Source organism: Globicephala melas, chromosome 8, assembly GCF_963455315.2.
Source record: "Globicephala melas chromosome 8, mGloMel1.2, whole genome shotgun sequence".
In the NCBI taxonomy this organism is placed as follows: domain Eukaryota; kingdom Metazoa; phylum Chordata; class Mammalia; order Artiodactyla; family Delphinidae; genus Globicephala; species Globicephala melas.
The window spans coordinates 27,048,870-27,075,206 of NC_083321.1; the positions used below are offsets into that span (position 1 = coordinate 27,048,870).

The 26,337-nt window shown below is 37.8% G+C and overlaps 1 protein-coding gene across 2 annotated transcripts in view; it reads left to right on the top strand.

The window, feature by feature from the left end:
- Positions 1–26,337, top strand: part of DCDC1 (doublecortin domain containing 1) — a 470,602-nt gene that overhangs the window by 401,438 nt on the left and 42,827 nt on the right. For both annotated transcript variants that reach the window (XM_060303388.1, XM_060303390.1), the window contains 7 exons: positions 137–290; positions 3,692–3,850; positions 4,980–5,180; positions 11,160–11,253; positions 18,835–19,005; positions 24,382–24,567; positions 25,976–26,179. In XM_060303388.1, the coding sequence (XP_060159371.1) occupies positions 137–290; positions 3,692–3,850; positions 4,980–5,180; positions 11,160–11,253; positions 18,835–19,005; positions 24,382–24,567; positions 25,976–26,179 (1,169 nt within the window). The remainder of the gene's footprint in view (positions 1–136; positions 291–3,691; positions 3,851–4,979; positions 5,181–11,159; positions 11,254–18,834; positions 19,006–24,381; positions 24,568–25,975; positions 26,180–26,337) is intronic.

The window sequence follows — 26,337 nt, forward strand, 5'->3', positions numbered from 1 at the left end:
ATTATACTTAGAATGTATTCTCTTAGACCAAATAGCTGGAAATGTTCTGCATTTTTATTTTAACACGTGTTTTCAAAATCCTAGTGCTCTGAGGTCATAACTAATATGTCCATGCAATTTGTGCATTTCTCCTCAGCTCTTGTTTTAGAAGTCCAAAGTGACATTGTGTTGGGAGCCAAGCTTGTTGTGCGGAAACCAATTTTTGGAGAAGAGAAGCAAATTATAGAACCAGAGGAAAAGCAAGTGCAAAAAAATGCTTTAACATCGGGAAATGCTTCCAGTGAAATTCTGTAAGTAATCAGTGTGGCCAGAAAAGTTACCTGGTTCTTATTTGAACTCAGCTCATTAGCTCAGTAACACCACAGAGCCCATGCAGGGAACCCATGCCAAGTTTGTGAAACTAATAGAAGTTGAAGAGCTAGTATTTAATTAGTTTCCTGGCAAAAGGATAGAGCTGGAGCTTCAGTGTTCAACAAGCACAATGATCTACTTTCAGTAATTTTGATATGATGTTGCTATTTTTAAAAGACTGGAATCTTAGAACTGGAGACATTTATTTGAGGAATTCATCATGTTTTTGTTTCCATAAACATGGACTTCAGGAACAATTATGCTTCTTCCTTAATGTAGGTTCAAGTTGAATGCATGTTAATATAAGTTATCATCCTGGATTGCTGAAATAGCTTTCTGATTGGTTTCTATCTCCATAATCTCCTCCTGCCAATTCACCTTGAAGTTTCATCTATGGACAATCTTTCTAAAACACAATCCCCTTTATACAGTTCTTCAGTGGCTACCTATTGCAGACAGAAGACAATGTTTAGTCTGGAATCCCAAGCCCTCCTGACCCTGGTCCAGGCCTGTCATTAACCCTTATTTGTACCCCCATGCCCACCTCCACTCCACACTTTTTCTTTGTGCCACATGAACTCCAAGCTCTAGCTCGGCAGCTACAAGCTGTCTCTGGGCTGCGGCCTACTCCACTGATGCACTGCTGCAGGCCTCTCACCACATATTCATTTCTCTCCAGCTGACTTGCCCCGTCCTCGGTCTGTGGAAGGATTCTTTATCATTGAAATCAATCATGACAATGACTGTACTAGCAATGTACTTATCAGTTCCCTCCCCTCTACCCCACCAACCACCACCAATTTGGGAATTCCTTGAGGGCAAAAACTCTATCACACGTGTTGTGTGAAGACCAGGATAACTGACTTTTGTCATCATTTACAGAATAAATGAAGGAATCATTGAATTAGTTTCCAAATTATAAAACCAAAAATAGCAAGTCAATTACCATTGCAATAACTGAAAATTAATTTGTATACAAATTAATTTTCATTAATCATTGGTATACAAGCTGTTTTAAACAACTGTTTCTATCCTTAATTACAAGAATATTAACTTTTATGTTAGGAATCAAACTTCTTCATTTTGATGGGTAGTTCATCTGGTCCTACATCCTGACACTAACAAAGGCACCAGAAAGCCTTTTACAGAAAGAGTGATTTGACCTATATTGTATCTTCCTCAATTGTTAGAGAATTGGCCACAAACTTTTCTAACATTCCCTTTTGTTCTTCTTCTAAAGAATGTATCTAGCCTCTGAGTTATTATACTGCACTTGGAAAAAAATAAATAGAAAGTAAAAAAAAAAAGAAAGAGCATCTTTGAGAGCAAAGATTCTTGTTCTGATTCATAGATTTCATCAAGGCCTGAAATCTTTGAGCTAAAAGTCTTTGAGTCCACTCAAAACATAATGCAGGAGCATGGTGACTTAATAATACTGCACTTCATATTTGAAAGTTGCTAAGAGAGCAGATCTTAAAAGTCTTCATTACAAGAAAACAATTTTTGGAACTATCTGCAGGGATAGATGTTAACCAGACATATTGTGGGGATCATTTTGCAATATATACAAATATCAAATCATTATGCTATATACCCAAAGCTAATATAGTGTTATATGTCAGTTATACCTCAATTAAAAAAAAAACATAATGCAGGAATCTCCTGCACATTCTAGGCAAGCTCGTTTGATCCAGCCTCTCCTTGAATACTCCTAGGAACAGGGAGATCACTATTTCACAAAGCGGCCCATTTTAATGTTGAAATAATAATTCAGAATACGTCTATCCTTCTATAACTCCATTGGTAAAGTAGACCCTACCCCACCTCACCCAGTTTCCATCACAATTTCCTGTTTTATTCCACTTGTGATATCCATTGTTTGTTTATTCATTTACTTATCTACTGTCTCTCTTCTTCCCACTAGAATGTAAGCTCCGTGAATCATGAGAACTTAACTGTTTTGTTCACCACTATTATCCCCAATACTTAGAACTCTGTGCCTACAATATAGTAGATGTTTAAGAAATATTAGTTAAAGGAATGAATGATTAAATAATGACTAGTTATATGAATGAATGAATGGACATGAATCAATAAAGCAAGATGTATTTTTAAATGGCTGTTCTAAAACTAACTTGACTGTCCTTCATTTGCTTGGGAGCCGAGGAGTATATGGATATCCCAAGTTAGAAAATCCCATCTGGATTTGGAGGAAGAATCTTGTTATATCTAAGAATGACTTTTTTTTTTTTGTCTGTTTCCCTGAAAGAAATTGAGTTGGTAGGAAAGCTGTGCTTTTTATTTTCAACACAAGATGGCACTGTTGTTTCTTTAACTGTTAATGAGCTTTTTGTCTTCAGAAGCTGCTTGTGCTGCAGCTCTGAATAAGGCTGTTGTTGTTACCCACCAATTTCATATCCACATGTAATACTTTTGTTACATTTGAAAAGTGTATGGTCTGCTCTGCTAACGCAGGAATTGTCCCTGGAGATTTGGGTAATTCGATATTGCTTGCAGTTACATCAAATTACCGCAAGCACCTTGGTGACCACAGCCTCCCCCAGAGAACTTTATTTACACATATGCACATTTAGAGTGCTGAAGTATGCTTGCCTGTGTATTTATCCTGCCTTCAGCAGAGCAGTCCTCAGTTGTGTCATGATCCCACGGAAGCAAGTGTACCGTAAACAGTGCCTGGGGATTTGATATATTCAGATCTGCATGGTGGTTATGTTTCCATTCACGATTTCATCTTAATAAGAGGCCACAAGGCCGACTCAGTTATTCAAACTATGACTGTTTACTCTAAGTGTTTTTGTGTATTATTCTCTGTCAAAACCTGGCACGTTTGTGCTGGTGCTATTTGAGTCTCTCTAGATTTTTCTATTGAGAGGAAAAGTTATTAAGATTCCTTAACATTGTCTAATGAGTAAATTTTATGAAACCTAGTAATCTAGGCTGTCTGTTCCAGACAGAATTATGACACATTTATGGAGTAGGCAAGAGTCTCATTACACGTTTGTTATGAATTTCCAAAACTACTGAGTAGTCTTAATCTTAGTTTTGAAATATAATACATGACCCCATTTTCTTCCTGAGTAAATATAACAAAGATGAATGCTGCTTATTATGTGATTGAGGATTCATTTGCAGCTTTATATTAAAAAATCTAAATTGTGTATTAGTAGGATGTGAATTTGCAGTGTTAGGCACCATTATGGAAATATGACTTCCAGATCCACCAGCATCATTCAGGATATTATCAGACTACACCTCAGAGAAAATTCTGTGAGTATAAATCAGATTTCTTAGACTTCTGTTTCCTTCTGAACCTTGATAGAGATTCACATGCAAGAGCCCATCTCCGAATGAAGGCTTGTCACACGCTTCTCAGGTATGCCTGGCAGGAAACTTCTCATAACTTTGATGAAGATGACAGTCTTCCAAAGAAAATGGAAGAAGAGCTCTTTGAAAATGTGGAACCAGAGAAGAAATACAGGTAAAAAGTTGCAAGGGATTCCTGTTAGAGATTTCTACCTGGTCTTAGATTCACTCACTTTAGGGCAAAAATATTACTGAAGATTTACATTACTGTTAGTTGCTCTTTACATCAACACACACATTTTTGTGTTTCTTGTGTTTTTGACTGAAGTATTTACAAGTACTGGTGGCAAGTACCTTCTCACTTTAGCTGTGTAATGTAATTTCTCGTTCACTGGTGTCTTTTCTATTAAAAGGGAAGCTCATCCGTCTTTGCCTCCTGAGAACTTAGGACAGAGCCTGTATGTTAGTTGAATGAATGTGTAAATGAACTTATGAATAAGCATGTAAAATGCCTTGATGTCTTTAAGAAATTAGTAAAATGCAATTTCTTCCTTTTTAACTTTATTTTTTCTCTGGTCAATGTCCAATGAAATGACAGGAATCTATAGTACTTGGTATTATTCCATAATCTTTATACATTTACTTAATGTTGTAGCAGTTTACATGAATTAAACAGTTTTAGCACTTCAACACTTAGCATTAGTCCATGCACATAGTAGAGACTTAATAGACATTTACAAATTAATTGCCAATGCATTGTGATTTTTAATAAGGTTTAATAAGTCTGCTTAATGCCTTAAGAGATATTTAAGTATGAGATTCCTTTGAATTAACTTATTAGTGTATCATTATTTTGGTTTATGATATTTTATGAGTTGTTAGGGAAGATTCAAAAACTTGGAGAATTGGATTCTGTTTGCCAGGGATTCTGTAGATAGAGGATAGAAATGATCATGATTTGAACAGAACTCCTTTATTTCTCTCTGTTCTGATTCATTGCCCTGTTCCTACTCCTACCTCTTTTTCCCTTTAAATTATCTCAAGTGGATTTTTTCTTTGCTGATGAATTTCTCACGTTCTCTTGGATAAATATTTATTTCTAATATAAAATAAACTCAGAATTCTACTTTTTACATCAGCTTGACAGTGCAAAGCAGGTAACATTGCTGCTGTCCTGATGGTAATGCTTCCGCATCATAAGTGAATTTGGTTCATGGCGGGTCTCTTGCCCACAGAACTTGCTATCTCCAGCACATCAGTGCACAGGACATTTTCTGCCACTAATGGGATTTTCTTTATCTCAGCCATTCTCCAAAACAGAGTAAACTGCAGAAGGTGTGCCACCAGCAGTTTGAATACAGAGATGGGCAAATTATAAGCTATGCTTCTCCTCAGCTAGTCTTGGGGGTGCAAGGCCCCAGCCTGCGTTCAGGCATGGAGGTTGTTTTGGTGGAGAAAAAAGCAGATGATAGTCATCAACACTGGAGGTACAAGGAAGACAGCAGGTAAACCCATTATATTTGGGCCTCAATATATCAAAGGGTGAATAGGAGCCTAAGAGATCCAGCATGGTCCCCACAGACCAGGCAGGGGTATATTTGAGGACTTTGGATTTTCTGTTTAATGTGGCCAATAATATTTTTAACCTACTCAAGGAAGAGAAAGATTGTGAAGTCAAACGTAAGTGCTCAGTAGTCTACACACAACTCATCCGCTACAGCTTCAGGTAAGAAACGTGAACTCTAGCCTACTAGGTTCATAGTTGGGTTTTTTTGGTTTTTTTTTTTAAAGAAGATGTTGGGGGTAGGAGTTTATTAATTAATTAATTTATTTTTTCTGTGTTGGGTCTCCGTTTCTGTGCGAGGGCTTTCTCTAGTTGTGGCAAGCGGGGGCCACTCTTCATCGCGGTGCGCGGGCCTCTCACTATCGCGGCCTCTCTTGTTGCGGAGCACAGGCTCCAGACGCGCAGGCTCAGTAGTGGCTCACGGGCCTAGTTGCTCCGCAGCATGTGGGATCCTCCCAGACCAGGGCTCGAACCCGTGTCCCCTGCATTAGCAGGCAGATCCTCAACCACTGCGCCACCAGGGAAGCCCCAGGTTCATAGTTTTAATGGGCCATTGAGGTTAAGAGAGAGCTAGACTCTCATCTAACTTATTTGTGTGATTTGAAAACATCATAAAATCAAGTAAGAATTCTAAAAAGTCCCATTTTAAAAAATTTGCAGTACTTTTCATTAACACAGTCTTCTGCGCCGCCCCACATGCATGCCTTCCCTCTCTCCCCTACTTCCATCATATAACCAACTGATGTGGCTTCCACTCACACAGTGAAATCGAATTGAATTCTTACCCTAATCAGATAAATCAACCCAGTGCAATGGCTGGCCCTTGTTTGGATCTAGCTTGAAGCCCACCACTGTCAAAAGGTTAATTCTGAGACAATCAGAAGAAATTTAAAATAGTCTGGGTACCAGATGACATGAAGGAAGTCTTGTTAATTTTGTTGGGTGTCATAATGGTTTAATGGCTATGTTTAAAAAAAGTCCTGATCACTTGGATGTATATTGTAGTATTTACAGAGAAAATTAAGAGAGATCTCAGCTTTGTTTTAAAATATTCTAGCAAAGCAAAAATTTTTTTAATGGGGACAGGGGGAGGGGATGAAACAGGCATGGCAGAATGTTGATAACTGTTGTGTCTGTAGCGGTTTCTTATACATTTCTCTCTGGTTTTGTGCATGCTTGAAATTTCTTTAACAAGAGAGATGACAACTCCTTGGTTTTTAGATGGTTTGCTTCAAAGTCTACCATTAGTGTTATATGGTGGGGCTCCAGGGCCCTCTTCAGTCTCTTGAAATACTATAGAAAATGTGTTTGTGTATCTGTGTAATACTTTTTTTTTTCTTTTTCTGGGAAAGAGCTGTGAAGATGTGTGATGCAAAAGGCTTAGGGGATCGCTGTTTTGAGAGAGACTGTATAATCTTCAGCAGGCGGCAGCAGAGGGCCCAGCATGGACAGGAAAGGAGCTAGCCTTCCTCTGCTCACTGTCTGAGATTTAGAGCTGCCAGCAAGGAACACATGCAGCCTTGTTTCAGAGACAGCTGAAAAGCCAACCTGTAGACAGACCTGGTGAACGTGTTCTTTTGCCCCATTTATCCTAGCTAAGCTGACTTTGCGACAGGGGAGCTAAGAAGCAGGCTTTTGGCCCTGCGAACGGTTTGCTTTGTGGAACCAGAATCCATTCATTTAGCTGCAGAAGATTATCAAGGGCAGTGTTTTAGGTGCCGGTGCTTTAGCAAAGAACAAAACATAAAAATTCCTGCCCACGAAGCTAGTGCTACCCCATCTCTAACATTTCTGGAATTTAGAGCTACATCTTACTGCCTTGGCTTTCTGTATTATAGTAGAGGTCCCGCTTGAGCCTAAGTTGGAATTCGAGTATGGCTGAAGGGCTATAGGGTGGACACTCGTGGGGAATGAGAGGAGTGACCCCAGGCACTAGACAGCCACACTTGATAAGTTTAACTCAGGAACACTTGGTCATCAGAAGAGAGAGCAAGTTCTGAGTCCCGCTCAGTGTCTGTACTGCTTTTGGTTTTCACCCTAAGTGCTGTGGGGAAATCAGGAGGACAGGAAGGCTGTTTAAGTAAAAACAAAGGGAAGCTCGCCTAAAACTCTAGGCACTCCCTTACTGCTTTGGAAAATCTAACCACATGTAACGCCAAAGAGGATGGTCTCTTCCGATTTCCTTCCACTTTCCAGAACGCTCTGCAATGTTGTCGTATTGAGGCTTTCCCATGTCAAGCCATAGAAGAGAGGGACAGTTGGAGGGAGATGGTGGTATTGACTGATCGCTGGCTGGAAACTGTAGGGTCCAGAGAGAAGAGGTGGAGCCGTGAGGGGGAGGGGCAGTGGGACAGGGTTCGCTCCTGAACACATGGGTCACCGTTTAGGGACTCCCACAGACACTTGGGCAGGAGAGCTTTTGCAGAAGTCTTGATGATTAGATGTGGGCATTATTCAGAGGAACTTATGTCCCATGGCAGAAATGTCTGTATAGTGACAGTAATTCTAAGCTTTCTTCTACATTTTCCCTTGACATTTTTCTTTTTCGTGTAATTGGGTGTTGAAACCCATTTGTTCTGATAAGCTGGTGAGGCCTGGAGAACCTTGGGTTACACTACGTAGCAGAAACCTGTAGAAAATTCCATTTATGTGAACCATAGTCTTTTGATCTTCCATATTTTTCCCAGGCAGTAAATTAGCATTTATTGAGGCAACTTCCCAATCAGAATTTGTGTCAATAGAGCAGAAGCCCAGTAGCTCACTGCCAGCATGACGGGAGGTGCCAAGTGCTATCACTGTGCCTAGAATTTTCTACCATTAGTCCTTTCATTCAGTCCTTTGGGTCTTGAATTACTTTTTCATTTTGGCCTTCTATTTAAAATAGAGAATAACTAGAAAATCTGATATCTTAAGCAATTATAAGCAAAACCTCGTAAGGGAAAGTTTGACTATGAGAACAAGACCTAGCTGGGAGAGCACATGGTCTAGGAGTGTAGTATAAGCAAGCAGTATAAGAGCAAGGGGGCACTGGCGGGCAGTAGGAGCTTACCAAAGACACACTTACTTGGTTTCTAGCCACACAGAAAAATGGTCCACGTCAACTTTTGAGATAAACTGGTATCTTTCTCCTATTTTCAACCCTGGCACAATCTGAATTAATCATTTGGTCTCAAAAGGGAAATATGAAAAAAATGCTCAGGGAAAAAAATCCCCTTCAACAAGTTTCAAAATTATAAAAGGGAAAATACAGTGTCGTGGAATTCAGAGCTGAAAGAGATTTTGAAATTTTTCTAGTCTTAGTCACCTGATTCTAAAGCTAGGTAAACTGAGGCTCAAGAAGATGAAGTGACTTGTATGCACTCACACTGTGGGTTAGTAGAAGAGGCTGTGCTGTCGTGCTGGGATATTTCTGGGATGCAGAGTCCGTTCTCACACTGCCGTTTGGCACGTAGTGGGCTTTATGTAGAAGTCTAAAAGCTCAGGCTTCATGAAGAATGTAAGCACTCCTGCGATAGGCAAGTGACAATTGACAGTCCAAAAAGGAAAAGAAAAGTCAACACTATCATGGCTGAGCATGACACTGAAGCATGGGAGAAGTTGCTACATCTATTCTAGGCAGCAAAAACAGAGAAAGCTAGGCAACTAATCTAGGCACCTCAGTAAGTTGTTGCAGGAAATATACAATCATTCATTCATCTGACTACTACTGAGTGCCAGTAAAAATGCAAGATGCAAACTATGCCACATGCTGAGGCTACGGAGATGAACAATATTGAATACCAGCTCTCGTGCTGTGCACAGACTTGATAAATGCTAAAAAGGTATTTGATAAAATTGAATACCCACTTTGGATTTAAACTGACACTTCGTTAACTAACACTAGAAGGAAGAAACACATTGTAAGATTAATAGTGATTGTCTTAGGAATATAAACGATGTTTCAAATTCTGTTTTAATTTTTACTATATTTTCTAGTATTTTGTAAATGCTTTACAATGAGGATATTTTGTTTTATGTTCAGAGATTTAAATTAGATATCTAGAATTTTTTGTCTTGAAAGGAAAAATACATTACTCTTATCACAGATCTCCCCCACCCCCGCTTTCTCCCCTTTCCTCCACTCCCACATCATTAAATTTTATATTCAGGACTAGTTATATTTTCCACAGCAGGAATGCCACTGCTGGTCTGTAATGTAACTATGTTGACAGACATAAAGAACTGGCTTTTTCTATGCAGACAATATCCTTGAATGTTTGGTCTATTCTTGCTTTTAAGTGATATACGGGAAAGAACTTGAGGGTTTTAGCTCTGTACTTTGCTTTCTTTTTTTTTCAGTCAAAAATTATTATTTTAGTTCCAATATTATTATATTATTTTAGTTCCAATATAAGATAATTTAGTTCCAATATTAATATATTATTTTAGTTCCAATATAAGATAACTTAGTTATCTTATAGATATAGATATATCTATATATATAGATATATCTATATCTATATAGATAGTTATCTATATAGATATAGATAATTTAGTTCCAATATTAATATATTATTTTCATAGATATAGATATATCTATATAGATATCTATATAGATATAGATATATCTATATAGATATAAATAGTTATCTATAGAGATATAGATAATTTAGTTCCAATATTAATATATTATTTTTATAGATATAGATATATCTATATAGATATAGATCTAGATATAGATATATAGATAGTTATCTATAGATATAGATAATTTAGTTCCAATATTAATATATTATTTTAGTTCCAATATAAGATAACTTAAAAATATTCAATATATATCTTGGACTTTTAGGGAATACTCATTTAGAAAAGAAGAATTTGAGGGAAAGCTATAAAAAAAATCACAACAATCGATAATAATAGCTCATACTAAGTGCCATGAGCCAGACAGTATTCCACACATTTTTTATGCATTAGCTCATTATATTCTCAGGCTGAAAGTCCTGTGCGGTATGCACCATTATCCTATTTTACAGATGAGGAAGCTGAGGCTGAGAGTTGTTAAGCAGGTCTTGAGATATACTCAAGATTTAAACTCAGGCATTGTGGCTCCAGCATCCATGCCCCTAATCACTCTGCCACACTGCCTCTCACAACAGCAAAACGGGTGAGGAGAGTGTCTGGGTACAATCTGGAGACAGAAAACAGGCAGTCATTTAAACAAGGGATGTTTAACATAAAGAATTATTAAGCTATGCTAAACGAGTAACTATCAGATTTTTTTAATAAAAACCTCTATACGGTACTCTAGGGCTGAGGGGGTTGAGGACAAACTTGGGATTGGGTCCCTTCCCTAAGGCTGGAGTTCAGAGCTCATTGGAAGAAGTATGGGTGCTGTCCACTGGATGGCAGGGAAATGTGTTGGTTTGCATGGCCAGATCTGTTCTGTGGTTGCTGGGCAAGCAGGAAGTAACCCTCTGGAACGTACGTGGGTGTGCAGCTATTGCTGGGCACGTGGAGATGCAAAGGTATGGGGCTGCTGGTACAGCAGAAGGTCTGGAGCACGTGGTGTCCATGTTGGGAGGGCCATAAGCAGTTGATCACCAGGCCAGGCCTGGGCTGTGAGGGTATTAAAGGACCACGTGCATTCTGGGCACGTGGCTGGGACAGAGCATCCCTGGACACCCTCACTCCCAAACACTGACCCCAGACAGCAGCCAGAAAGAACAGGAGCTCCCCTTTCTCCTTCAGTGTTCTTCCAGCACTCTGCACTGAGGAACCTCAACATTGTGCTTATGGTTGGGAGAAATACCCAAAGGATTTCACATCCATTAGCACAGAGTATGTATGGAGACAAGAGGCAACACACAGATATGGGGCACAGAGGGAGCTCTAAGTTGGTCATGCTGCTTTGTAATGGGCCTAATCCTGTTTTCCCAAGGACCTTTCACCTGGTGAGTAACCCAGACGTGGTGCTGGCAGTGTCTATGACCAAGGCTGGAGATGAAGTCTGTGGCTATCCGGTTATTGCTCAGGTAAGATATGTAGAGGCTAAAGAGTAATTATAGCCCTCTATTTAGTTAAATTTAAGGAAAGCTCCACGCTTCCTTGTTGTGGAGAAAGGAAATGGCTGTCATAGAAACCTATCTTGAATGCCATTGTTAAAATATTTACAATAGTCTGCCTAGATTTCAAATTGAACCTGTTCCTGTAGCTCTGAATTTAGTTTAATCCAACAGATGGTGATTGTGGGCTTGCTGCATGTCAGGAGCTATGCTAGTTACTTAAATCAAATCCAATGGCAAGAGTGAGAAATTATCCCAATAGCATTCATAGCGTCTCAGTGGTGGGTGCAGTCAGGTGAATGGCTGTTAGATGCGTGCATTTTAACTTCAGTGATTTGGAGACATAACCAAGTCCCCTCTCACTTGGCAACGGGTGGTAAAGACCGTGGTCAGAGGAGTCTTTCTGGAGGGTGTGAGCTCTTCAATGCTAATTCTGCTGAGACTCATTTGAAATATAGTTTCAACATACTTTTGCAAATGCTTATAGCAGCCAAACAATTTTTGGAGACTCCAGAGAAGGCTGGCTTCATTTGAATTTTGGGTAAAGACCTATGGGGTTGGTTTTTTCTTTCCCACTTTTGTCTGTTATCCTTACTTACCAAAGACACTCCTAGACGGGTATATATTTTTCCTTGTTAGGAGGAGAAAAAGTTTAGGAGTGTCCCTGCTCTGCATTTACTTTCTGTATCCTCCACAGTATTTGCCATCTTTGTGTTGAACAGAATATACTGTCTCCAAATAACATTTGTTTTGTTCCATATTTTAATAACAATGAGGCAACTTGTTTTGCAGGTCCTGAATCCAAAATTGGGATATAGCAATCTGGACAAATACCAAAGCTTAATTAAGCCTTCTATCCTGATGATAAATATGGACTAAAATTTTATTCTAGGAGACACAGTATATATAACATCAAATTTTTCCCTGTCAGGTGCCTCTTTGGCATGGACCACAGTGAGATAAAACCTTATGCAGATGCAAATTTTGTACCTTAATCTGTTACATAAAATTATAGATATGGATGTTTTCCCCTAAGGTTCCCATTTTATAAGAAATGAGTTTGATCCCAAAGTTATTTCTATTACCTTTCAAGAATTTTTTCTTTGCTTGTTGTTTTGTTTTTATTTCTTGAAGCAATCAGTTTGTGAGAATATACTAAAGTTCATGTAAAATAATAAAAATGAGACATGTTAAGTTAATGTTACTAAACCCCCTCCCTGTTCCTTGAAATATAATCTTTGTTTTCCATACCTCTGAGGGATGCTCTGTTGTTTGACTTATTAAATCAATTCCTGAGATCATTTATTTTCCTCTTCACTATCAATCTCTCCCTGGTAAAGTAGGTGTTATTCATTATAAAGTTCCTTGAGGTGTCATGATATGTTTAGTTGGAACTAATCTAGTGGTTTAAATTCCTTGAAATTGAAACTACTCATTTTTTTAACTTATGCTCAAACCAAGTTTTATAATTACAATAAAGATGCTGTTTCTAATATATAAAATGGAGTGTACTCACATTTTTGAAAAAAACCTTCTTGATAACCAGTGAAATGTAAATTAAAATATCAACAAGGTACTATTTTTCATTCATTAAATTGATGATGCTTTGGCAAGACTGTGAGGAAAAGAGGCAATTTCGTATAATATTGGTAGAATGGTAAACTAGAATAACCTTTCTAGAAAGCATTTGATATGATAAAGCTTTATATTATACATCACAATTTTTTTAATGATCCTGTTCCGGTTTTTTTTGAATTTTACTTTATTTATTTTTTTATACAGCAGGTCCTTATTAGTCATCAATTTTATCCACATCAGTGTACACATGTCAACCCAAATTGCCCAATTCATCACACCACCACCACCACCCTCACACTGCTTTCCCCCCTTGGTGTCCATACATTTGTTCTCTACATCTGTGTCTCTATTTCTGCCCTGCAAACTGGTTCATCTGTACCATTTTTCTAGGTTCCACATATATGCATTAATATACGATATTTGTTTTTCTCTTTCTGACTTACTTCACTCTGTATGACAGTCGCTAGATCCATCCACGTCTCAACAAATGACCCAACTTTGTTCCTTTTTATGGCTGAGTAATATTCCATTGTATATATGTACCACATCAGCTTTATCCATTGGTCTGTCGATGGGCATTTAGGTTGCTTCCATGACCTGGCTGTTGTAAATAGTGCTGCAATGAACATTGGGGTGCATGTGTCTTTTTGAATTATGGTTTTCTCTGGGTATATGCCCAGTAGTGGGATTGCTGGATCATATGGTAATTCTATTGTTAGTTTTTTAAGGAACCTCCATACTGTTCTCCATAGTGGCTGTATCAATTTACATTCCCACCAACAGTGCAAGAGGGTTCCCTTTTCTCCACACCCTCTCCAGCATTTTTTGTTTGTAGATTTTCTCATGATGCCCATTCTAACTGGTGTGAGGTGATGCCTCATTGTAGTTTTGATTTGCATTTCTCTAATAATTAGGGATGTTGAGCAGCTTTTCATATGCTTCTTGGCCATCTGTGTGTCTTCTTTGGAGAAATGTCTGTTTAGGTCTTCTGCCCATTTTTGGACTGGGTTGTTTTTTTCTCCCAATCTGAGGGTTGTCTTTTCGTCTTGTTTTTGGTTTCCTTTGCTGTGCAAAAGCTTTTAAGTTTCATTAGGTCCATTTGTTTATTTTTGTTTTTATTTCCATTACTCTAGGAGGTGGGTCAAAAAAGATCTTGCTGTGATTTGTCTCAAAAAGTGTTCTTCCTAGATTTTCCTCTAAGAGTTTTATAGTGTCCGGTCTTACATTTAGGTCTTTAATCCATTTTGAGTTTATTTTTGTGTTTGGTGTTAGGGAGTGTTCTAATTTCATTCTTTTACATGTAGCTGTCCAGTTTTCCCAGCAACACTTATTGAAGAGACTGTCTTTTCTCCATTGTTATCCTTGCCTCCTTTGTCATAGATTAGTTGACCATAGGTGCGTGGGATTATCTCTGTGCTTTCTATCTTGTTCCATTGATCTATATTTCTGTTTTTGTGCCAGTACCTTATTGTCTTGATTACTGTAGCTTTGTAGTATAGTCTGAAGTCAGGGAGTCTGATTCCTCCAGCTCTGTTTTTTTCCCTCAAAACTGCTTTGGCTATTCTGTGTCTTTTGTGTCTCCATACAAATTTTAAGATTTTTGTTCTAGTTCTGTAAAAAATGCCATCGGTAATTTGACAGGGATTGCATTGAATCTGTAGATTGCTTTGGGTAGTATAGTCATTTTCACAATATTGATTCTTCCAATCCAAGAGCATGGTATATCTCTCCATCTGTTGGTATCATCTTTAATTTCTTTCATCAGTGTCTTATAGTTTTCTGCATACAGGTCCTTTGTCTTCCTAGGTAGGTTTATTCCTAGGTATTTTATTCTTTTTGTTGCAGTGGTAAATGGGAGTGTTTGCTTAATCTCTCTTTCAGATTTTTCATCATTAGTGTATAGGAATGAAAGAGATTCCTGTGCATTAATTTTGTATCCTGCAACTTTATCAAGATCATTGATTAGCTCTAGTAGTTTTCTGGTGGCATCTTTAGGATTCTCTATGTATAGTATCATGTCATCTGCAAAGAATGACAGTTTTACTTCTTCTTTTCCAATTAATATTCCTTTTATAAATTTATTTATTTAGTTAGTTTTCACTGTGTTGGGTCTTTGTTGCTGCACACGGGTTTTCTCTAGTTGCGGCAAGTGTGGGGTACTCTTGATTGCGGTGTGCGGGCTTCTCATTGCAGTGGCTTCTCTTGTTGCAGAGCACAGGCTCTAGGCGTGCGGACTTCAGTAGGTATGGCTCACGGGCTTCAGTAGTTGTGGCACACAGGCCTAGTTGCTCCGTGGCATGTGGGATCTTCCCGGACCAGGGCTCGAACCCGGGTCCTCTGCATTTGCAGGCAGGTTCTTAACCACGTGCCACCAGGGAAGTCCTGTATTCCTTTTATTTCTTTTTCTTATCTGATTGCCGTGGCTAGGACTTCCAAAACCGTGTTGAATAATAGTGGTGTGAGTGGACATCCTTGTCTTGTTCCTGATCTTAGAGGAAATGCTTTCAGTTTTTCATCATTGAGAATGATGTTTGCTGTGGCTTTGTCATATATGGCCTTTATTATGTTGATGTAGTTTCCCTCTATGCCCACTTCTGGAGAGTTTTTTTCATAAATCGGTGTTGAATTTTGTCAAAAGCTTTTTCTGCATCTATTGAGATGATCATATGGTTTTTATTCTTCAATTCGTTAATATGGTTTATCACATTGATTGATTTGCATATATTGAAGAATACTTGCATCCCTGGGATAAATCCCACTTGATCATGGTGTATGATCCTTTTAATGTGCTGTTGGATTCTGTTTGCTAGTATTTTGTTGAGGATTTTTGCATCTATATTCATCAGTGATACTGGTCTGTGGTTTTCTGTTTTTGTGACATCTTTGTCTGGTTTTGGTATCAGGGTGATGGTGGCCTCATAGAATGTGTTTGGGAGTGTTCCTTCCTCTGCAATTTTTGGGAAGAGTTTGAGAAGGATAGGTGTTAGCTCTTCTCTAAATGTTTGATAGAATTCATCTGTGAAGCCATCTGGTCCTTGGCTTTTGTTTGTTGGAAGATTTTTAATCACAGTTTCAATTTCATTACTTGTGATTGGTCTGTTCATATTTTCTATTTCTTCCTCATTCAGTCTTAGAAGCTTATATCTTTCTAAGAATTTGTCCATTTCTTCCAGGTTGTCCATTTATTGGCAAAGAGTTGCTTGTAGTAGTCTCTTAGGATGCTTTGTATTTCTGCGGTGTCTGTTGTAACTTCTTTTTCATTTCTAATTTTATTGATTTGAGTCCTCTCCCTCTTTTCCTTGATGAGTCTGGCTAATGGTTCCTCAATTTTGTTTATCTTCTCAAAGAACCAGCTTTTAGTGTTATTGATCATTGCTATTGTTTTCTTTGTTTCTATTTCATTTATTTCTGCTCTGTCTTTATGATTTCTTTCCTTGTGCTAACTTTGGGTTTTGTTTGTTCTTCTTTCTCTAGCTCCTTTAGGTGTAATATTAGATTGTTTATTTGAGATTTTTCTTGTTTCTTGAGGTAGGCTTGTATAGCTATAAACTTCCCTCTTAGAACTGCTTTTGCTGCATCCCATAGGTTTTGGATCATCATGTTTTCATTGTCATTTTTCTCTAGGTATTTTTTGATTTCCTCTTTGATTTCTTCAGTGATCTCTTCGTTATTTAGTAATGTAGTGTTTAGCCTCCATGTGTTTGTGTTTTTTACATTTTTTTCCCCTGTAGTTCATTTCTAATCTCATAGCGTTGTGGTCAGAAAAGATGCTTGATAGGATTTCAATTTTCTTAAATTTACTGTGGCTTGATTTGTGACCCAAGATGTGATCTTTCCTGGAGAATGTTCTGTGCGCACTTGAGAAGAAAGTGTAATCTGCTGTTTTGGGGTGGAATGTCCTATAAATATCAATTAAATCTATCTGGTCTGTTGTGTCATTTAAAGCTTCTGTTTCCTTATTTATTTTCATTTTGGATGATCTGTCCATTGGTGTAAGTGAGGTGTTAAAGTCCACCACTATTATTGTGTTACTGTCAATTTCCTCTTTTACAGCTGTTAGCAGTTGCCTTATGTATTGAGGTGCTCCTATGTTGGGTGCATATATTTTTAAAATTGTTGTATCTTCTTGGATTGATACCTTGATCATTATGTAGTGTCCTTCCTTGTCTCTTGTAACACTCTTTATTTTAAAGTCTATTTTATCTGATTTGAGTATTGCTACTCCAGCTTTCTTTTGATTTCCGTTTGCATGGAATATCTTTTTCCATCCCCTCACTTTTAGTCTGTATGTGTCCCTAGGTCTGAAGTGGGTCTCTTGTAGACAGCATATAGATGGGTCTTGTTTTTGTATCCATACAGCAAGCCTGTGTCTTTTGGTTGGAGCATTTAATACATTCACGTATAAGGTAACTATTGATATGTATGTTCCTATGACCATTTTCTTAATTGTTTTGGGTTTATTTTTGTAGGTCCTTTTCTTCTCTTGTGTTTCCCACTTAGAGAAGTTCCTTTAGCATTTGTTGTAGGGCTGGTTTGGTGGTGCTGAATTCTCTAGCTTTTGCTTGTCTGTAAAGCTTTTGATTTCTCCATCGAATCTGAATGAGATAATTGCCAGGTAGAGTAATCTTGGTTGTACGTTCTTCCCTTTCATCACTTTAAGTATATCATGCCACTCCCTACTGGCTTGTAAAGTTTCTGCTGAGAAATCAGCTGTTAACCTTATGGGAGTTCCCTTGTATGTTATTTGTCATTTTTCCCTTGCTGCTTTCAATAATTTTTCTTTGTCTTTAATTTTTGCCAGTTTGATTACTATGTATCTCGGCATGTTTCTCTTTGGGTTTATCCTGTATGGGACTCTCTGTGCTTCCTGGACTGGGTGGCTATTTCCTTTCCCATGTTAGGGAAGTTTTCAACTATAATCTCTTCAGGTATTTTCTCGGGTCCTTTCTCTCTCTCTTCTCCTTCTGGGACCCCTATAATGCGAATGTTGTTGTGTTTAATGTTGTCCCAGAGGTCTCTTAGGCTGTCTTCATTTCTTTTCATTCTTTTTTCTTTATTCTGTTCCACAGCAGTGAATTCCACCATTCTGTCTTCCAGGTCACTTATCTGTTCTTCTGCCTCAGTTATTCTGCTTTTGATCCCTTCTAGTATAGTTTTCATTTCAGTTATTGTATTGTTCATCTCTGTTTGTTTTTTCTTTAATTCTTCTAGGTCTTTGTTAAACATTTCTTGCATTTTCTTGATCTTTGCCTCCATTGTTTTTCCGAGGTCCTGAATCATCTTCACTATCATTATTCTGAGTTCTTTCTCTGGAAGGTTGCCTATCTCCAGTTCATTTAGTTGTTTTTCTGGGGTTTTATCTTGTTCCTTCATCTGGTACATAGCCCTCTGCCTTTTCATCTTATCTATCTTTCTGTGAATGTGGTTTTCATTCCACAGGCTGCAAGATTGTAGCTCTTCTTGCTCCTGCTGTCTGCCCTCTGGTGGATGAGGCTATCTAAGAGGCTTGTGCAAGTTTCCTGATGGGAGGGCGATCCTGTTCCTTTATTAGCAATTCTACTTGAGTTTGTTCTCAAGAAGTTATGGATTTACACAAACATTTATTTTATGATTGTTGATTGCCCTTTTGCTTATACTAAGGAAAACCTGAGAAACAATCTACATGTTTAACTATTGGATATTGGTAAATTAAAATAACCTAAGATCAAATAGTATATATCCTTTAAAAAAAAAAAAACAAGCAAAACTAACGCCATTACCAAATTGTGTGCATTTTGTGATTACATTTTTGTAAATCCAAGAATTCATATATATATATGTATAATCATCAAATATCAATAGTAGTTATCACTACATAGTAGAGTTTTGAGTAATTATCTGTACTTTCTGACTTTATGCAATGAAAACTAGGACTGCTATAAACAAATCATAACCTCTCCTATTTGACTCCATATTTTGTCACATTTTTTTCAGAAATACAAACCACATAACAATGGGACTTCTAATCAAAAGTGGAATTACATGACAAATATGAAAGCTTTTATGGCCTTTCATAGCACTACACTGGATAAGGAAGTCACAGCAGCAAATTATGCTGGTATTTGTACATCCTCTGTGATTAAAGAAAAACACATTGATCAACCAGTAAGTGGTTCCTTCCTTCTGAGGACAAAAAAAAGGGGTGGGGGAATGGATAAGTCTAATAAAGCAAGAAACTTTTTTCCAGAAAACCTTAAGTTCACACAAATTAAACACTGACTTGTGAGTGAAATCGCTTAGACTCTGTGATTCTGGTTAGGAAAGAATGAAGGAATATTGATATTACCCTCTTCTTATATTGTCTGATGGCTCCCTATCACCATCACCATCTCTGGCTCATCATCAGCTCACCAGAACAGGCATGAAGCAGGATAATCACACATACGTCACTCCCACAGGTGTGCTGGCCACACTCGATGTCACTCCACTCCAGAAAGCATATTAAAATGCCAATGATTGTAAGTTGCTTTATATTACATTATACCAAGCATAGGGCTAAGTATGATATACTCTAATTTTAAAAGAAATAATTTCTCAAGTTTGGTCCTTTAATTTTTATTAGTAAGGAATTATTTGCACCATACTTTACAGATACCCGAGATATTTGTGGGTCAGTGGATCAAGGCACCTTGCTATTGTTGATAACCGTTGGCCTACAGAAAACTGAAATCTCATAATGTATGCACATTACAAGACTGCCCAAGACCCTCTTTACTGTTCCCCTCAATCGTCTCTAAACCACTGCTGCTTCTTCACTCGTCATTCCCTGGCTCTACTGAATAAGAGATGTCAAATGTACCGTACCATTCTGCCTGTCTCTGGTTTCAACTATGCTCTCCCCACCGACTTTTTCTCCTTTGTCTGTGATCTCATACCTGTTAGACAATATGCTGCCAAAGACTGCTGAAGTCATCTTAAAAAGAATCGAGTCAACTTGAAAAGGCTCCAAAGATGAGACAATTTAAGCATCAATATGACTATTGAATGCAGTGGATTGACATACATTAGATATGTTTAAATCCGTATGTTCATAGAGATATTAAACAACAGCAACAACAACAACAACTCAATTTGTCACAATTAGATGATGCTAAGGAGCAAATTTGTTACTTTGAAAACCAGTAAATAAAAAATCAAGCATTTATTTTTCCCTTCCTTTATGAACCGTACCTCAAGATAACAAGACAGTTGACAAGAAGAAACTTCACTTCGTAGAAATACCCCAGCTAATACATGAGTAAAGTATGAGGAAATCAGAATATCATTATACTGTGAACTTTCATAAATTAGTGGATCTAGGCAACGATCATCAGTAGCTACTAACATAACAAAAAGAGACAAAAGAGTTGCTCCTTGATAGAGATACACTGTACCATTTATGATGGGGTCTTGCCCCCCCAAATCTAACTGGAAAAAATGTACAATGAATAATTACAACAAAAGAAAAAAGAAAAAGAAAAAAGGAATGTGAAGATTCAGAGAGACTTAGAGGTATTTAAACTAATTATAAGGTATTGGCCTTATTGTGATTCTCTTTCAAATAAATTGTAAGGGAGTGAGAGAATTGTAGAAATTTGAATACTGACTGAATATTTGATTATATTAGGGTATTATTAATTTTAGGTATGATGTTATAGTTATGATAAAAGAGTTCTTATTTGAAATTTGGGAAGGATAAAACTTCCCAATTTTCAACAATATTTCTTCTAAAAGATTATAACTTTCCTTTCCTACTAGTTAAATGATAACCTATCTGATAGAAATTAATATGGTTAATCTGAAGAGTACAATAATATATCAGTTCTAGGATTCACAAATTTAAAAAAATGCTTTTCTCTCTTGGACCTGGGAAAACCAACTCTCTACACAAAGGCTCTAAATCAGTAATTAATTCTTAACCTTTTCAGAGATGCAGACCTCGTTGAGAGTCTCGTGAAAATTATGGATATTCTTTCCCCCCAAAATGCACATGTGTACACAGCACTTTTTGTATAAAATTTTTGGGAGTTTGTAGACTCCCTTGAAATCCAATTTGGACATAGGGTAAGAACTTCTTCTCTAGGCCACATTTGCTTGGCAAGCTTAGAAAAGAAAACTAATACGAAGTAACCATTATATGCTAGAAAGCTACTGTATGTTAGATACTGATGCAGTATTAGTTATTTTTACATACATTATCTTATAATAAATAATATAACATAAATAATAAATATAAACAGTATCAATAATTCATTAAATTAAGATTGATGAAGCAACTGAATAATTTATTCACAGTCACACTAGCTATTATATATACAGTAAGCGTCATTGTTGATCAAACAAACTCCATGTTATAGACCATATTTCTATAAGGTCAAATGAACAGAGCAAGTTAGTCATTTCAATAAATCAAGGAAATTTTATAGAGGAAAATAATCAGTCAAACCAATTGCTTGGTATTCTGTGTATAGAGCCAGCAGCTGACTTGCTGAACTTTTAAACTCTGTTTGCATTCTGTAGACATAGCCTAACCTAGGGAGCTACCCCAGTGTATTGCATTTTCCTTACCAGCAGCAGTTTAAATGTTGTGTTAAGGGTGAATGAATTAACCAAAAATTCAGTTTGCATTGTATACGTGTACCATTGCCAAAATAAAACAATTTGGGAACCATCAAAATAGTAGCACCACAGTCATAGGGATTGATGTCTTAATGAATGAAAATACATTTTCTAGATACTGTCATAGGCTTCTTTTTTTTTTTGGTGGTACGCAGGCCTCCCACTGTTGTGGCCTCTCCCATTGCGGAGCACAGGCTCCGGACGCGCAGGCTCAGCGGCCATGGCGCACAGACCTAGCCGCTCCGCGGCATGTGGGATCTTCCCAGACCGGGACACGAACCCGTGTCCCCTGCATCGGCAGGCGGACTCTCAACCACTGCGCCACCAGGCAAGCCCTCAATAGGCTTCTTTAGTGTAATAAGAAATACCATTGGCACACGATTCATCATGAAGTCCGTGTTTTTCTGTACAAATTATTCTGTATGTAGTATTCATTCAATTCCATCTGAGAGGAGATGTTTTAATTTTCTGTCTCCCAGTAATTTTTAGGAAAATGGAAATCAGATGTGCATATAGAGAAATCCATAGTGGAACTTAAGAATTACATCTTCAAAAGTATCATCTAAATGTTGGCTCTGAATTGAGGTAGCTTTAAGTATTTAAATGGAATAGTTGAAGAAATATGACAAAGGCAAAAAAACAAGAACTTGGAATCAGAAGTCACAGCTTCGTACTTCAGCTCTGCCACATACTACTTGAATATCCTTGGATTAAAAACTTCCCTCTCTTAGCTTTTGTTTTCTCATCTGTAAATTGAGAATGATGATATTAACTCTGGCTGTACTTAACTTTTAGCCTTGTGAGGAACAAAGCAAATCAGAGAGTCTATATAAAAGTGCTTTAAAATGTTCATGCATATTCAAGAGTAGAGAGACTAGTTCAGTGAATTCTCATATACCTATCATCCAAATTCAACTATTATCAAGGTTTTGCAATATTTACAAATCCTAGACATGATACCATTTCACCTCAAACTTAAGCATGCACCTGTAAAAATTTGACCATTTTCTTACATTACCATTATGCCATTATCACCTAATAAAATTAACAGTAATTTTTGGCCATCTACTACCCTGTTCATAATAAAATTTCCCAGGTTTCCTAAAAAATTCTTCTTATGGTTGGTTGGTTTGAGTCAGGATTCAAACAAGGTCCCGATGTGACGCTGGTCGCAGAATCCATCCTATAGAATGCCTCTTGTTTGGATTTTTCTGTTTGCTTCCTATGGCATCCTTTAACCTGTTTCTCTGGCTCCCATAATGCCTATAAAAGAAATTTAGCACTGGAGTTTAATTATATTTATGTTCAGCATTTTTTGGACAAGAATCTTCATAGGTTTTACTGTGTATTTCATATTTATCACTTATGCAGGGATACAGTGTGGATTTTCCATGGGCTCAGGTGATTACAACCTAATCTCACATCAAAAAACAATTCCCAATGACTTTTCATTTAGTGTTGCCTTTTTTGTGATCTTTGCCTAAATCAATAATTTCATTAGAAGTTTCAAAAGGGTCAATTTTTAAAAGTTCTATTATGTTCCCTGACATATATTAGCTGAACTTTTAGTGTAAGGAAGAACTTTACCTCTTCAACTAGGTATTTGACTGCCCAGAAATATGGTTTGTAAAGGATGGTAGGATAAATGCTTACATTGTTCTATCTAAATTATCTATTGTAGTGTAGCAAATCACCTGAAAATTTAGTGGCTTAAGCCAACAACCATTTTTATGCTCTGAGTCAACAATTTGGGCTAGGCTGAACTGGGCAGTTCTGCTGGTCTTGCCCAGGGTCACTAATGTGGCTGTAGTTATCTGGTGGCACACCAGTAGTTTGGTGGTGCTGTGGTGTCTGAATGGTCAAATCACATGTCTGGTGGGGACCTTAGTTCTCCTCAAGGCTTCTTAAGTAGGCTAGCTCAAGTGAGCTCACATTATGGTCTCTGGCTTCCAAATGCAGCCAAAAAAGAACAAGCTGAAATGTGCAAGCACTTCTTATGCATCTGCTTGCATCACATTTGCTAATGCTACATTGGCCACAGCAAGTCACATGGCCTTGCCCAGATTCAAGGGAAGGAGGAAAGGAGCAAGAAACTCTTATTTCTTGATTGGAGGAGCAGCAAAATGTAATTTCAAAAGGGCATGCAAACAAGAATGGGATGGTTTTACTATGCCATCTTTGCAAATAATCTGCCACAATTTCTAATGGCCAATTTCAGAGTTGTAAATTGGTACCAGTTTACTTCTAATGGACTCCAGTAAGTAGTAGTTTTGTTTTTGTTTGTTTGTTAGCTTTTTTGTTGCTTTTTTTTTTTACTTATATTTTTAGCATGATTATGAACTCATGGGACTTTACCTATTCAAACATATTTGAAGTGTTTTGGTTATAATTTTATTTTACTCCCAAATTGTCCCACTTTGGGCCAGTGGAATGTCCTTCATGTTGGCGCCTGTGTCTTTTTTGACATAATGCCTTTACTTTTGGATGGATTCTTTTTTTCTGGGCACGCAAGAGATCCTTGCTTCTCTTGTATATTTCTTGCCCCAAATCTGGAATTGGCCATTCCTCCAAGAAACTCTGATTCTGGATACAAGTTATACTCATTGATGTTGAATTGTCATTGCCTCTAGGCTTTTTCAGTCAACAACGTTTGGAAATATTTTGCTCTATAATATAATAGTTATAATTATAATATAATTATAATATAATATAATTATATAATAATTAATCATTAGAGAGCAAAATAATGCATTCATGTTGAGATTTCAAATTTAGCATTTGGGGAATCATAAAAATGCTTTATTTGTATGGCAAAATATTCTACAAAAGTGCTATCATAATTTAGATGCAACCAAATAAAAGCATCTTTACCTCCATTTTCAGGGATACTATTATCTCTCACCCAGTGGAAAGAAAAAAACAATGCTCTGTTTGGCATGTGGGCGATCCATGAGAGCAGAGAAGAGATTGAAACAGTTGCTTCCAGGGCTGCCATTCCTCTGTGCCTCAGCCTCCGAGACCCAGAAGCCCTTCTCACAAGGACCTTTCAAGGTCATCGATGTGGCCAGAGTATGTAATGATCTGAGCTCTGCTAACACATGTGTGGCATCAGTTTGGAAACTTTGATACATTCATTACTTGCCTTGCACTCAAGTTCATCTCCACTCATCCAGTTCATCTTTCGCTGAGGCACCTTTACCATTCCACCTGCATTGATTTCCTTTTCCCCACTGTAACTTAAAATACATTATCTGTTAGTAGTTCGATATACTCTTTGAAGTTAATTGGGCTCTTCTGCAGCTTTAATCGTCTCCTGACACCTTGCACTACTCCCTGTGTTGCTTTTAGATGAGGAAGTAACTGCAAATCTTTACTTAGTGGAGTAGCTTTTTGCCTATATCCACAGGGTAAACTCCTTTTTTCCTAGTATTTTCAGGGCTAATTTGATCTGTTGTTGTTAATGACTCTTCATGTTGGGTGCCTGAATTCATGCATTCATGTCTAATACTATTTTTTTTTAACAGCTCATGGAGAAAATAATCTCTGCTGCTTTCCTGTGATCTTAATTTAAAATGGCACCATTTAAAAAATCCTTTCCTTCAAGTTTAGAAGTGAGAAGAGCTAAGAGGAACTTACACAACTGTATAAAAAGGAGCAATTCCTTAGGGGTGGGAACCTTCCACCTGGTGTGCTCTTCAGGGCTTGCCGGTCTTATTCCCAGGTCACTGTCCTCTCTCCCCTAAACCTGATACACATTGCAGAAGAGCAGGGTCGTAACAGTTGCAATAAACATCAACTGAAACAATCACTGAAGGAAAAGGGGAGTCAGTCCTCTGGGAAAGCCTGCAGGCATTTGGCTTTGCTTTGGTGACAGTAGGGTTGTGTTAAGGAGGTGGGGGTGAGCTGATCGGAAAGAATCCCCAGTGTTACAGCATCTTGGACACAACTTCTCCCTCAGGGCAGCTTCCTGAGTAGCCATGAAAAGGAAAAGGTGAAGTGTGGCGTTCACCACCCTCATTACCATGTGGTTAAGGCTTCACTCATTCCCCTCCTCATTCATAAGTGTCTGCCACCACAGGATGGCATCATCCTGAAGTCAAAGAATAAGAGAATATCTTTACTACTAGCGTCCGTTACTTCAACCCCAGGCTCTCTCTGGCCCTGGCATCCTTCTTCCCCATCTCCTGTCCAGGGGAAGGCAAAGTAGAAAACAGGAGGAGGCCAGAAACACAAGCCAGAGGCCCAAAGTCACCTAGAGACTCAGTGACAGGGCTGGGAAGAGAACTGAGGAGTTCGGACCCAATGTCCTTCCCACTACAGCACCTAATACTTTTAGCATATGAAGTGACATTTCAAAATTTAGATGCCACACCCATGTACACACACAAATCAAGAGGCTGAAGTATAACAAAATAATAAAACTAAAAGAAAAAAGTTTGAGTTGATCTATGTTGTTGTTCTTTTAAAAAAAAATCAGGCTGATTTATCTTCTTATGAGGCTGAAAACACTTTAAGTTATTATGAAGAACGTCTGTTATCTTTACGGATGAAGACCTGCACGCAAGTTGTATCTCATAGTGGCATGGCAGTTACTCACCAGAAGGCAGTGAAAATAATTGCATACAAAAATGGAGATGGATATCGAAATGGGAAGTTAATTGTGGCTGGAACATTCCCCATGGTGAGTGGCTATCACTTAAATGCTTCTCAAATCATCAGAGGTAATGATAATGGTGATTTCTCTGACAAGAAAAAAAGCAGTGAGATTGAGTGACAAATATCCCTGGCCAGTTTTACCAATTTAAGCTGCTGAGATCAAGATCTCTGTTTTCTTAAAGA